Source organism: Penaeus chinensis, chromosome 4, assembly GCF_019202785.1.
Source record: "Penaeus chinensis breed Huanghai No. 1 chromosome 4, ASM1920278v2, whole genome shotgun sequence".
Lineage (NCBI taxonomy): Eukaryota > Metazoa > Arthropoda > Malacostraca > Decapoda > Penaeidae > Penaeus > Penaeus chinensis.
In genome coordinates this window covers 2,806,234-2,821,233 of record NC_061822.1, presented here as the reverse complement: position 1 = coordinate 2,821,233, position 15,000 = coordinate 2,806,234, and the positions used below count along the sequence as shown (strand labels likewise).

Sequence of the window (15,000 nt, the reverse complement as noted above, 5' to 3'; positions counted from 1 at the left end):
AAAGTGCTGGGAAATACACGTGGAGAAGGTCTTCTACCGGGATGACAAGGTGAGTTGCCTAGCGCTGTTATTCCCGTCGACTTTACACCTCACATCAATATCTACGATGCACATCTATGAGCAAATGAACAAAGTGTAATCCTTAATAAATACCTAATAATGTATATGTATATCAGAGTAGTCCGTAAATATAAGTAACTCAAGCCTCAAATATATTTTTTGAATTTGGAAGAGCAGGTAACCACCCGCTGAAGGTACACCTGTGATGCAAAGACGAGACCGTCAGTGTGTCGAAGACTGCTGTGGAGCAAAGGTGTCTGCTCCTCATCTCGGCGTTGGACTGACTCGACTGCACCTGTTACGTTTTCAAATAGTGTGTGCTACTTATGCTCAAGTATTTTAAGGGTGAGTACGCACATTTCTGCGTCGGTTGTTTATGTGGGATAATTTTTTTTTTCGTATTGTGTGAATCCAGAAATGTGGAGATTAATGTCATGTGAATTAATATAGAGCAGTTTAGAAAGGGGTAGAATTTCCCGAATATGGCGCCTGTCAGTGAATGTGTAGGGAATCTCTGTCGACAGTCAAATTTCCGAAGGTGACAACCAAGTGACTTTTCATGATTTTATTACAGAGAAGAAATTTATTATATAATCATAAAATGCAAGGGTGTCTAGATAGCCTGCATGTCCTTACTGAATCGAAATTTATCATAACATAATTATCACACACAAGGCCATTACGTGAGATCACGACACATAATTACATCAATTATCCTTCTAAGCCTTTATTGAAGCTAGTAACGATTGAAATTAATGACAAGAGTTTCTGTCGTTTTCTCTCCTCGTCTCTCTGTTTATCTTCATGCGCGTTAATGAATCTGTGTGGGTATTTTAGTATTAATGTCAATCACTCACTACCATTGATACTATTGTGAGCATTAGGGCCTTCGTTAATACCACCATCGTTAGCGTCAATATCACAATCATTACCATAATCACTGCCATACCTCCACTTCGAGAATGATCACCAAAAACAAAAACAACAACAACAACAATAATAATAATAATAATAATAATGATAATGATAATGATAATGATAATAATAATGATAATAATAATAGTCATAGCAATAACAGCTCCATCATTATCAAAATCACTACCGCTAAGACAGGTATTATCATTATGATCATTATATCATCTTTTATCATCATCATTATCATCTTTAAAATCGTCGCCACCATCATCGTCATCACCATCACCACCACCCATTATCTTCACCATTACCACCACTATATACATAATCATCACCACCACTGCTATACCGCTATACCACAACCACTAGCCAGTACCACTACTACCACCATCACTACCATCACCACCATTATCATCATCACTACCTTCACCACCACCATTAATAACACCATCACCTCCACCATCATTACTACCTTCACCACCATCACCGTCATCACTACCTTCACCACCTCTATTATCACCCCCATCATTATCACTACCTTCACCATCACCACCACCACCTCCACCATCACCGTCATCACTACCTTCACCACCACTACCCCCACCATTATTATTACCACCATCAATATCACTACCTTCACCATCACCACCACCATTATCACCACCACCACCTCCACCACCATCACCACCTTGACCTCCATCGCTGTCCCATTTGGCAGCCGCGCGACGCCGAACGAGATGACAATCTATTAAAACGAAAGGTTTACCAGAGCTGTAAAACTTAATTCGCCCCCTTTTCCAAGTTTCTACAAGAGGAGAGTGCTTTTATACTCCTTATATAACCTCTATTACAAGGTCGTAAATGTGTATTTGTGCTATATCTGTGTAGACTTTTTTTCCAGGCTTACGCAGCTCCGAGGGAAATGTTTTAGACGCCTTGGAAATGCGATATAACATATGTGCATGATAGAGGAGAGTCTTTAATAGGTATTTGTGATAATGATTATAAATGGGATAGACGTAATACTCATAATAAGAAAAAAATAATGGCTATTGTTACTATTGTAATAAATGTTATTACCATTTATCATTATGAATATTATTGAAACACATAACAAAATAATCTACTGTGTTTTGCGTCCCGTGGTCCAAGGGAATTTTCTGGACCCAAACAGAGCGGTGAAAAGTCCCTGTATAGAGAAAGCCCGTCTGGGTCTGTTAAGCGGAATATTCATTGGATACACACATGCTCACTCTTTCTTGTATACACATGCACGTGTGCTTACGCATTCATGCATACATGCAAATTTGAATGCTTGTGGAAGCACGCATTCACACGCTTTCATACTCTCTCTCTCATTCACTCTCTCACTCACTTACTCACTCACTGACTCACTCACTGACTCACTCATTCACACACACACACACATACATACACACACACACACACACACACACACACACACACACACACACACACACACACACACACACACACACACACACACACACGCACGCAACCCCCCAAAAAATAAAGAAATACAAAATAAAAATCAACAGACCCACTCTGCCTTATATATAGGGATTGAAATGTAACGCAGCCGGCCATGACATCGAACATTAATGAAAATTTATGATACTAATAATTACACACACAATTGGCCCCGCTGTCAAGGGCGCGTTCAAGATAGACATATAAAGTAAAAAAAAAAAAAAAATTGCGAAAAATTCCAATCTTCTATTGAAGTATATGCTCATTAACAGAAACGCACACATCAAAAAGAGTTGAAAAAAGAGGAATATATATAGAGAGAGTGATTTGCGAATCGCAGAAAATCAACTGAGAGAAGAGGTCAGTGGGCCGAATCGAGTGAGGAAGAGTGGAGACAATGGCTCGATTTTTTTTCACGGTCTGTGCAGCTTCTTCATTCAAGAGACGTCGCGAGAAAACCAAAGGCGTTTCTTCAATGCGTAGGGAAGGTGTTTTGTCTACTGGTAAGGGAGTCTTTAAGCTTGTATTGATTGTAGAGGGATGAGTGTTAGGTGTTGTGTGGTATATGGTGTCGTGCGTGTGTCTAGTGACAGGGGAAGGTGTCTTCATGGTAATTAGTGGTTAGTAATAGTGATGGTGAATATCATTATGTGATTTGTTAGTGAATGACATGGAGGGGATACCGTTATTAGGTTTAAGATGATGATTTTGGATAAATGTAAAAAATAGCTTTCACTGACGTATGCAAATCAGTTAAAGGAATGTCTTCATTAGCGAGTTGTGACAGGCAATTTCCGGTAAAATTAGTTTTCATTAGCAATTGTAAATCGTAAATTGTAAATTATTTTTTTAATTAGCAAGTGGTGTAATATTGGTACAGGTAAACACGGATGCAAAATATATCATACTAAGCGAGATAAATTACTGTTAAACTGCCATATGACAAACAGAAGTCAAGAGAATAGACCATGTGTTTGATTAACGTGTTATGTGTTGGTTGAGGTAACGGTGTCACAGTGATGTGTCATATGGAACTCATTCTTACATAAAAGTACCGAATAATAACAACAATTGATAAATTGCCGAATAACGATAACAACACCGTGATGATATCAAACTATTAACAAAACGTAAACAAACAAGATACATAAAATGCCAATTCATTCAAGAAAAAAAACTTAAAACGTTGGACATTTACTTCATCACTACGACCCAAATATAAACCAGAATACACTCTAGGCTTTTGATAAGAATGACCATAAACCGTAAGTCACTTTGAGGCTGATTTCGAAGCTCCGAGAAAAAAGAGAGTAAAACAAAAAGGAAAATGCCGAATGTCTTCATTAGTTTGGTAAGAAATTTAAAGAAAATGATTTACTTACAGACATAGATCTTCAGCATTAAAAAGAAAAATCTGGGATATTCATGTTCTTCTTACTAAATGTGTGCAGAAGAAAATACTATTTTGGACGCCTGGTTCCCTTGACAAAACAGAGGAAGACGGCAACACTCGCAAAGACCATCTGCTACAGGAAAGTGGAGCGACCCCCCCTCCCCCTCCCCCCTCCCTCCCTTCTCCCCCAACCATTTAATCCACCCCCACCCTGTCTCTCTGACCCCCCCCCCCCTCCATCCTATTTCTCTGACCCCCCCCCCCCCTCTTTCCTCCCTCTCTCTTCCTCGACACATCCTTCTTCAGTAGCGTAATGGCGCGCGCGAATGCCTAATTGGGTTGATGGTTATTTCGGCGTGAGGAGAAAGTGAGGAAGCTGGGGATAGGAAGATGTGGTTTGAGAGGACCTGTGTGTGCTAGGTACACCAATAGACACACAAGACGCGTAAACATCAGATATGCCGGCATAAAAACACTCACACACTTACGCGCATTCACTCACCCCTCACAGGCACACACACACACACACACACACACACACACACACACACACACACACACACACACACACACACACACACACACACACACACACCCTCACTCACGGATGTGTATATATATATACACACACATATATATATATACACATACACATATGAGTGTGTGTATGATATATGTATATGTATAATATATACATGTTATATACATGTATATATATAAAAAATATAATATATATGTGTATATATGTATATGTATATAAATGTATATGCATATGTATGTATATATATGCGTATATAAGCATGTATATATATGTATATATAATATGTATATATATATATATATATATATATATATATATATATATATATATATATATATATATATATATATATATGAGGGAGGGAGAGAGAGGGAGAGAAGCTGAATCCGCTTGACGGCAAAATGTACAAAGCACTTTAACCTCCCAGCCCCGTCCGCTTATAAAACTCGGGAAATATGATGACTTTGCTTACAAGCTCCATCAGCCAACCGAGTGTAAATCTCTTGAGGGAGAGATTGGTGGACACGAGATGCTGTTCTCAGAGGGAGAGAGAGGAAGAGGGGAAGAGATATGAACAGAAGGATAGGAAGATAGAAGATGAGAAAGAGAGGAAAAGAGGGAAAAGGAGAGACAACGAGTAAAAGTGAAGGAGAGAAAGATAGAAAGGGAGTGAGAGGAAGAGAAGCAGAGCGAATAGGAGGAAGAGAGGGAGTGAGAGATGGAAGAAGAGAGTGAGAGAAAGAGAAAGAGTGAGTGCGTGACTAAATAAAAAGGTAGATGTATAATAATTTGAAAATAACGATTCATATTCGTTAAAATCACGTCCATAGACAATATCCATACTGAATATCTGTTTTGTTTACTGTGCATATTTTAATTTCTCTTTTTTTGAATAATTACATAAAAAATAACTTTTTCTAACTTCTCTTGCGGTTGAGTTGCAGCATTTTGCGTGTTGTCGTTTGCACATCTCCCTCTCGCTCCGCTCCTATCTTCATCTCTCTTTGTCTTTGTATTTATCTCTCTATCTGTCTCTCTCTCTCTTTTTATCTGTTTGTCTTATCAGGGTATCATCTTTTATCTGTTTGGTGATCTGTCGTTTCTGTCTGTGTCTTTCTCGCTTTCTCTCTCCCTCTCTCTTTCTCTCTTTCACTCTTTCTCTCTTTCTCTCTTCTCTCTTTTCTCTTTATCTCTTTCTTTCTCCATTTCTCTCTTTCTTTCTCTCTCTCTGACTCTCTCTCCCGCTCTCCCTCCCTCCCTCTCTCCCTCTCATTATACAACCACCTCAACCCCCCCTCCCCCCATACACACACACATGCACGCACACATCACCGCAACCAAGCGCTACGTACACAAACGACACTACCATTAAGTACACTTTCTCCCTTCCGTCGCTGTGGAAAGATTCACCCCAAATGGTGCATTTTTTGCCCCTGCCTTTCCCCTCCAGTAGTTCCCGTTGAGAAGGATTTACGCCGTTGAGGATTTATATCAGTGAGTGGGATTTATGTCGCTGAGGACGAGTATTTATATAACTGAGGAGGATGTTTGCCGCTGAGGAGGGTGTAAGTTGTTTAGGGGGATTTATATCGGTCACTAGGATTTATATTAGTGACGAGGATTCAAATAATTGAGGAAGATTTATATCGGAAGGATTTATGTCGTTGTGAAGGATTTATAGCGTTGTACGTGACAGTTCAGTCAAGTTCATCGTTCTCGCAAGAACAAAACAAAAGATAGATGTTGGCTGAGAAAGTTTTGTTAAAGTGAGGTAATTTTGGCATATAACTTTGTAAAAGCGATAAAGTTTACGTGGTGTCAGTCAGAAGGAAGATATTACAGATTTACGAAGGTTTTCACTAAAGGGCAGATAGCGTACACTGAGCCTCGTCGAATTCAGTGAAGCGAAGGTTTGGTCCGCTTTCAATGATAGAGTTGAGTGTATGTTTATGTTTTTATTTTATTTATATATTTTTTTTATTTATTCATGTGCGTCTGTATAAAGTGTAAGTATTTTGTAACAAGAGGGAATATCTGGTTTTCTAAGTACCGGGGTATTGTGTTAAAGGAAAATGTGTTTGTGTGATACTGACAAACTGCTAAAACAATAGAAAACGAACTATATATAACTACATACGAAAGTATGTAGGCTAATGCATATTTATTAGTTGATGGATAAGCATATTGTTGTTTATTCATCTGTCTGTTTGTGTATATATGAGCATATACTCTCTTGACATACTGTAAGTATATGGAGAGAGAGAGAGAGAGAGAGAGAGAGAGAGAGAGAGAGAGAGAGAGAGAGAGAGAGAGAGAGAGAGAGAGAGAGAGAGAGAGAGAGAGAGAGAGAGAGAGAGAGAGAGAGAGAGAGTGAGAGAGAAAGAGAGAGAGAGAGAGAGAGAGAGAGAGAGAGAGAGAGAGAGAGAGAGAGAGAGAGAGAGAGAGAGAGAGAGAATGAGAATGAGAATGAAAATGAGAAAGATTTAAACAAATATAACATACTTCTTTTAGCACGTCTTGATCCCTTGACTTCTCGCCCCCAATAGCAAGGTTCGCACGTGATACTATTTATTTCCTTATGCATAAATGTATAATAGTGAGCGTGGAAATGCAAGGCCCCGGGGACCACGCGCAGCCTCTGAGCGGTCGGTCCCAGGCGTCGGTGAGATCCGTTTTAGTGTGAACATACTTTCCACTCGAGTTAATCTTCTGTTTATAATGAGTTCGTTTATTTAGGAGGAGTAAAGTGTTTTTCGCCGTGTGTGTACAGTAACATTGAGATAATTTTTAGCATATTTATTTTATAGTCTATCCAAATAATGTTACTTGTATTTATGTATATAGACTTAGTTATAACTATTTGTCCGCAGAAGTATAGAAAATGGAGATTTCACTTCGATAGAAAGTACATATCCAAAGGTAACGTGTTGGATGAAATTACATTATACTTTATAGAGAGAAAAATACGATCGAAACTGGTTATGATAAAATTATTACAATTGTTATTTTTATTTTGTTATGGTGTAGTTGTTATTTTTTTGTAATTATTATGATTTTTTTGTTTGTTGAAACAAGTCAAACGCGGTTTATATCCGTTTGAAACTTTCACGTAAGAAAAAAATGAGATCCAGCTAGACGGAAAAAGATATATATTTGTATGTCATCACTACCATCAGAGTGTCGATGAAAGTAAACGAACAATGAGGCACACAAGGAACTAGAAACGGAAATGGGGTTTAGACACGCGGATATGCCGTGGGCGCACCAGTGGGTAAGCTTGCAAAGGAAAAGGACCAGTGGGAAAGAATCGGCAGAAGGAAAAAAAAAAAATGGGAGAAGAAAGAGACTAAGAGGAATTTTTATGCGACATTTGTAAGGAATTGTAGATAAAAGTCAAAGGCTCTTCGGCATCTGGGCTTACTCGACAAACGGATAAACAGGAAGTTGTTTGAGGAAAAGGTTTTTGGAAGGAAGCCATTGCCAAGGATGGGAGAGGTGGAGGAGGAGGGAAAATAGGAGAAGAAGAAGAAGAAAAAAAGAAGAAGGAGAAGGTGATGAACAAGAAGATGAAGAAGTAGGAGAAGACGAAGAAGAAGAAAAAAAAGAGGAAGAAGAAAAGGGAGAAGAAAAGAAGAAGAATAAGAAGAAGAAGAAGCAGAAGAAGGAGGAGACGAAGACGAAGAAGAAAAAGAAAGAAAGAACGCGACTCAGAGGAGGGAGGAGGGGTCAGAGGAGAAAGAGCAGGGGGGGGGGGGGAGGGTGAGCGGAGTAGGAAATCCCAAGGTTAAATGAAAGTGCAAGTGACCCGACCTGCTTTGGGTACCCGATACGGGCAGCCTCGCACTTTTGTTTTTGTTTGGCACGTCGCTCTTCGGGGGCATTGTACTTGCTACGCTGTTCGAAGGTCTTTTTCAAATGTGGCATTGGCTTTACCGTTTTGTGATGCCCTTTTGCACCAGGTATCGTGCCGTGCGTGGAGAGTCGTCGCGTTTACTTTATCTACGGCTTATCCCAGTGTCTTGGGCAATATTCACGTAATTACGAGGGAATGTCATCTGAAATGCAGAGGGTGACGAAGCCTTCTTTTCACTTTCATCAACCAATCGTGACATGACCCTTTTTTCCTCGTGTCCAGAGCCTCGTCACACACGAACTATTACTCACCTACAAAAGAACCGGTTATATAAGCGCTTTACTCTTCCTGTAAGAACAGTGAGAACCATTCACTTCGCTTTTTTTCCCCCCTCTCTCTCTCATTCTTCTTATTTGCCAAATCGAAATTTTGTAATTTATGTAAACAGAGAGGAAATGGTGGTACAACGTTGTCCAGAGTGAATGGAGCAGTGGTACCGCTACTCAGTCGCTGATGTTAATAATGAGTCACATTGCGGAATAGCCTTGCGATGCATGCCAATTCTCTGGTCACTCGTTCTCGCTACTCCATGACGTAATGGTCTACGTTCATATAATAATGAAATATTTGGCATATTGTTTGTTTTTTCTTTTTAGTAATGAGCATTTTCCTTTTCATGATTCGGCTTCGTTGGGTGAAACCAAAAACAACACGTAAAACAAGAATTAAAACTTACATCATCCAGGTGTTACCAATCACAAAAGAAAAAAAAACTGCAAGCATACAACAAAGGGGAAAAAAAAAAAAAAACAGCAGAGGGATATCCCACTACAGAGTCATCATTCTTCCTTTCATTAAGCTGTGCGTGTAACTAGTCACATGGCCGCCCCGATGAACGAGACCCTGAGTCTCACCGGGCCTTCCTCTCACCAGGGAAAGGAAAGGGCATTGCCTTCCGTCCAGATATATATATGTGTGTGTTTGCGCATACGAATATATATATATATATATATATATATATATAGATACACACACACACACACACACACACACACACACACACACACACACACACACACACACACACTCGCATACACATACATACACTCACACACACACACATATATATATATATATATATATATATATATATATATATAATGTATGTTTACGTATATGTATGTATGAGTGACCTATGTTCGAGGCCTGGTCAGGGAGGATTGTTATATATCTATATCAGTGCGGTATTGCATTATTCCATCTCCCATGTGTGTATGTGTGTGCGATATATATATATATATATATATATATATATATATATATATATATATATACATATATCAGTGAGAGGGACATTCTTTAGTTATGCAGTCACTTTCCAGCTTGAGAGAATTTAATCATATTTACGTTTTGCAATGCGCTTTTCCGCTTTACTTTCTCGCCGTGCACTCGAGCTCATACCCCTCCATGAGTGCATGAATCGGAAAATTACGTACATTCACTGTGGTTTAACTTGCCTTAACTTTGCGAGACTGATGACTTGGGGAAGTGTCCTGTGCATTCCCGTGTCCTGGCGAGGGAAAGGTGATCTTTTTTGGAAAATCTTGTCATTTTTATTTTCTTTCTTTTTCACTATTTTTCGTATGGTGTTTGGTTTTACGAGTATAGAAGAGTAGGTGGGTAATGCGTTTAGACGTCAGATCGTGATATGTGTTAGTTTCGGTTAAATTAGCAGTTTGTTTTTAGACGTTTATTTACGGGACGTTGTTATCTGACATTCAGTTGTTGGGAATGCAAGGTTAAAGCATTTTGCAACAGAAAAAAAGTAACGTGTTTGATTTCGAGCCAAAGAAAATGAGAGTGAAGAAAAAAAAACTCTTTCGGACACTGTAAACTTGAAATAAATGTTTCGTCTTTCCAGATCAAATTGTTTCTCACAATATTTTTTATTTCCTTGATGGCTAGCGTTACGAGACTAATTGTAATGATGCACAGTTACGGTCAAAATTGCCAAACATGCTAAGAATTCCGTCCCGAAGTCTCATGTAATACGACCTTTGTTGTTCGGGCATAGAAGATTTCGAAACTGCGTTCACGACACGATTTTTGCCCGTGGCTGTGAACGGTCTCTTTCATATTTCACCCATTATGTAGTTGATTTTTCTTAACTGTGAAGGGTTTTTGGGGTAAACCTGCAAAGATTATACTTGGCAAATCTTGAAATTACAACTTGACTAAGGTTGATTGAGGTTTTCATAGGGCGTGGCGTTGGTATATGCTTGTATGATTTTAAGAATGTAACCTTTCTCTGGTGTGGCAAGCAGTTTCAAAATGCCATTGATAGCATAGTCCACAGATATAATCAAGTTGTTTCTAGTATGACAGCCGTTACGGTCACGGTAACACAAGTCATAAATTACGATCTTTTGTGTTGAGTTACGTTCATCATCATAATTGCTTTATCTTTGTATCAGTAGTTGTTTTCATCTAGGTATCAATTTTTTTTTTTTTTTTTTTTTGCCAAATGTCATCTTAGTATCAAATATTGCGTTCATCTAGGTCCAAAAGTTGCTTTCATCGCTGTATTAAAAGATGTCAAAAGGCGCTTTCATCCTGGTATCATGCGTAACGTCCATCTGAGCGTTAAAAGTTGCGTTCCCATAGTAGGAAAGTATTTCGTGTAACTGAAGAGAGGAATCTGCGTTGTAATCATTCCTATTAAAGAGGAAAAAATATATTGCCCATCCGTATATAAAAAGTTCCCAGGCCCCGGGCACAAATGATACACGATAAAAACCACATATTTCAAATATCACAAAGAACGAGGCCCTGTACCAACCCGCACAGCATCAACAACAGAGGTAAGGTCATGGAAAGCACCCTGAGAGGAATAGCTTGACCGCCTTAGTGGGTACAACACATCCGCCTGAGCGTGGGCAGTGACCTGTCAGTATCCTGGAAGTGCCGGGCACATTGGTAACAACAGGGAATCCCCTGACACGTAGGCCTTGGCCCGAACTTTCTCTATGTGTAGTGTTCCGCCCAGGTCCATGTGGCGACATCCAAGGTCAGGTCTCCTTCTATGGGCACAAGGTATAGTTATCGCCCGGCCCTTCTGAAGGTGTCATTACGAGAGTTTTTCCTCGGCGATGTAAATTTTACCACCGCGTCTTGATAAACAGGATAGATTTATGCGTCTTTTATGTGGTTCTTTTCTGGGTCATCGTACGTTCACATTTACTTGAAAGTGCGTTCTTTCTGCATCGGGTGATTGTAATTAGATTGCTTTTACACGGATGTTGTAGTCCGAGTCTGTTGAGGTAATGGTGAAAGAAGACGACGAAAAAATGTCAAAATTAAGCAATTAATGCAATCAGACTTCGATCAGCCTCTTGACCTGAATACAAGAAATGACTTAGGGAGTTTACGTCGATGTGACCTCACCGCGTGTCACGGGCGCTTTCGAAACACACTTGATTTCTGTACGATGGCGACACTATGAAAATTCCGAAATTTATTGTTTGTAGATATGTATCAGTCTGTCTATTTGTCTCTGTCTGTGTTTGTGTGAATGCAGGATCCCAAGGCTGCAGCGCGAATAGAAATATTAAACAGGACAGCAAGGGAAATGATACGAAGTAGACTCGTTCTCAGTGAGTCGAAATATTTCTGTTTTACCGTCGAATTGGCAAGCATGTGTGACGACGAATATAACTCTGTCTACTTATCTTGTCTGGCTGTCGCTCTCTCTGTTTGTTGAAGAATCGCGTTGGACCATGAACCACTTATCACCAAACTCCGCCTCGAACACGGGTGCATATCTCGCCTTAACAAGTACTAATTAACCTTGGAGGAGGACTAAAAATACGAGAAAAAGATTTAGAAAAGCAAGTGGGCGATAAAGTGGCACTGATGTCTGTCTAGATAGTGGGTCGAGGCGTTCAGTGGGCGTGTGTGGGCGTGAGTCTTAAGGTCGTACCGCCGGCCTACCTGTCTCACCTTTCACCTGACCGACGGATGCACCATGACGAGAGCGAACGAACGTAGCGAATTATCGAAAGGGCAACGGCGCAATAACGAACTGTCAGAACGTAATAGTAACTTGTCCCCTTACCTGAGAACACAGGTGCGTGTCATAAAGGGTTGCAGTTGCGCAACGTAATTGTTCTGGCGCTCAGTGTGTTATTACTGACGGCAATCTTGTTCCCTTAACGGTGTATTGTACCAGAGATGGAACAAAGAAAGAGCCCGCGAACCGTCCGGATGATTCACTTTCTCTTTTTAAAAATATGTCCTAAATTAAACTGCCAGAGGACTTTTTAGTGGTATAGTTCGAGCATGAGTAACCATGGTATGTGGTTCCAATCTTGTTAATGCTGTAATAAGTAATTTTCTACCGACGAAGATATATATTGCTATATTTAGCCTTGTGTAAACTGTATGTCGCATTGTCAACTTATTTCTACCAATTGGATTTAACACATAAATCACATGTACTTTATAAGCGAACTATTTCAACAAAACTGCCTGCCCTTAACAAGAAAGATTGTATCAACCAAAACAATTTATCCACAAGCAATTTAAACCAACACGAACTTGTTATTAAACATTCAAACTGTTTCGCACACGCACGAAAGACAAATATAAATTCATGGTTAAACACACCTTTATAAGGCACGTTCATGACTCCCCCCAAAAAGGCGTCAAAACATGGCAGTGAAGGATTTCTTCGGAGGTCAAACGGCTGAGTGAGAATGCCCGATGACCTTGGTTTTCAGGAGGACCTTTCCCCGACGCATGAGAAGGTCCTGGCTCGCTACGTTTGCCGTTTTGTCTGTCTGGCTCATTCTGTCTGGCTCTGTCTTTCCGTCACTGCCTTTGTTTCATTGTCTCTGTCTCTCTCTTTCTCACTCACTCTCTTTCTTTTCCACTCTCTCTCTCTCTCTCTCTCTCTCTCTCTGTTTTTATCTTTGTCTATGTCTCTCTGTTTTTGTCTTTGTCTATGTCTCTCTGTTTTTGTCTTTGTCTATGTTTCTCTGTTTTTATCTTTGCCAATGTCTCTGTCTTTCTTTCTTTATCTTTCTTTCTTTACCCCCCCCCCCCCTCTCTCTCTCTCTCTCTCTCTCTCTCTCTCTCTCTCTCTCTCTCTCCCTCCCTCTCCCTCCCCCCCTGCCCCCCCTCTCTCCCCTCTCTTCTCTCTCTCTCTCTCTCTCTCTCTCTCTCTCTCTCTCTCTCTCTTTCTCTCCCTCTCCCTCCCCCCCTGCCCCCTCTCTTTTCTCTCTCTCTCTCTCTCTATCTCTTTCTCTCTCTCTTTCTCTCCCTCTCCCTCTCCCTCCCCCCCCTGCCCCCCCTCTCTCCCCTCTCTTCTCTTTCTCTCTTTCTCTTTCTCCCTCTCTCTCCCTCTCTCTCTTTCCCCCCTTGCTCTCCCTCTCTTTCCGCCTCCAATTCCCTTTCCCTTCCTTCTCCTTCTCTTCTTCCATCTCCCCCCCCCCCTCTCTCTCTCTCTCTCTCTCTCTCTCTCTCTCTCTCTCTCTCTCTCTCTCTCTCTCTCTCTCTCTCTCTCTCTCTCTTCCCCCTTGCTCTCCCACTCCCTTTCCCCTTCGCTCTCCTGTTCTTTCATCTCCCTTTCCCTCTCCCTTTCTCAGACAGAGACATAGGGTGTGGCCAAACCACTAACTCGAATATAATATACATAATGCACAGCTGCCGTCAAAACCCCTGTCAGAATTCCTAAATCTAAGGAGATTTCGGAGCTTCGTTCACAACACCTGTGTGTGACTGTACATATACATTAACTCACCGTAGTTCATTACGCAGAACTATGGCTCTTACTCTATACTTTCTACAAGCCCGTCATAATACTAAGCCTTAGAAACCGAAACGAATTAATGTCGCCATTTCCTGAATGACTTAGTCGTGGGACACCAGCATGGGCCAAAGAGGTCCGGAAACAAGCGGTAGAAAGTGAAAAAAAAGAAGCCTCGTTTTCCTGTATATTTTCCACTGTCAGACTTTCCTTAAAACTTTCCTTTCCATTGTCCAAAATGGGGGAAAAAAGTCCGTGTCTTTTACGGGGCGTTACTTCTAATACATCACGTTTTGGAAATTATATTGTAGAGCAGGGCGGAGATGGACGCTTCGAAGAGTCAGTTTCATATTTATCAAGACAAAAAAAAAATATATATATACAAAGCTAACAACAATATAAGAAAAAGTGAAAATAAACAATAAGACAAGTACTATTATAATATTATGGGATGCTGACTGATTACAAAATACTCATTAACATTCATGAGTATGGTGAGCTAGAAAGTGCTCAAGGCGTAACGCAGCTGAGATCACGACTTGGGGGGGGGGGGGGGGGGGGGCGGTCACGCTACCAACTCTTAGAAGAAAGTTGTGATGTAACAATTTAGAGGGACACTTTTTTTTGTTTAAGTATAATGTATTAATATTCACAGACATAAAAATATTAATATTTACACCCATACATGCATACTCAAATTCATGTGTTTTCACACACGCACGCACGCACACGCACGCGCACACACGCGCGCACACACACACACACACACACACACACACACACACACACACACACACACACACACACACACACACACACACACACACTCATAACTGCAAATATAGTCTTGCACAAACACGAATACACTTGTAAGGTTTACATAGGCTTAACTGCAATAAACATGCTTTCGGCGCCATATTGAAATGTTGCATGCTACTCCA

At 40.4% G+C, this 15,000-nt stretch overlaps 1 protein-coding gene across 1 annotated transcript in view; it reads left to right on the top strand.

The window, feature by feature from the left end:
• Positions 1–275: 275 nt before the first annotated feature.
• LOC125046765 overlaps positions 276–15,000 on the top strand; it is a 30,943-nt gene continuing 16,218 nt past the window's right edge. The window contains exon 1 of the mRNA XM_047644702.1: positions 276–405. Within this exon, the coding sequence (XP_047500658.1) occupies positions 387–405 (19 nt within the window). The 5' untranslated portion in view covers positions 276–386. The remainder of the gene's footprint in view (positions 406–15,000) is intronic.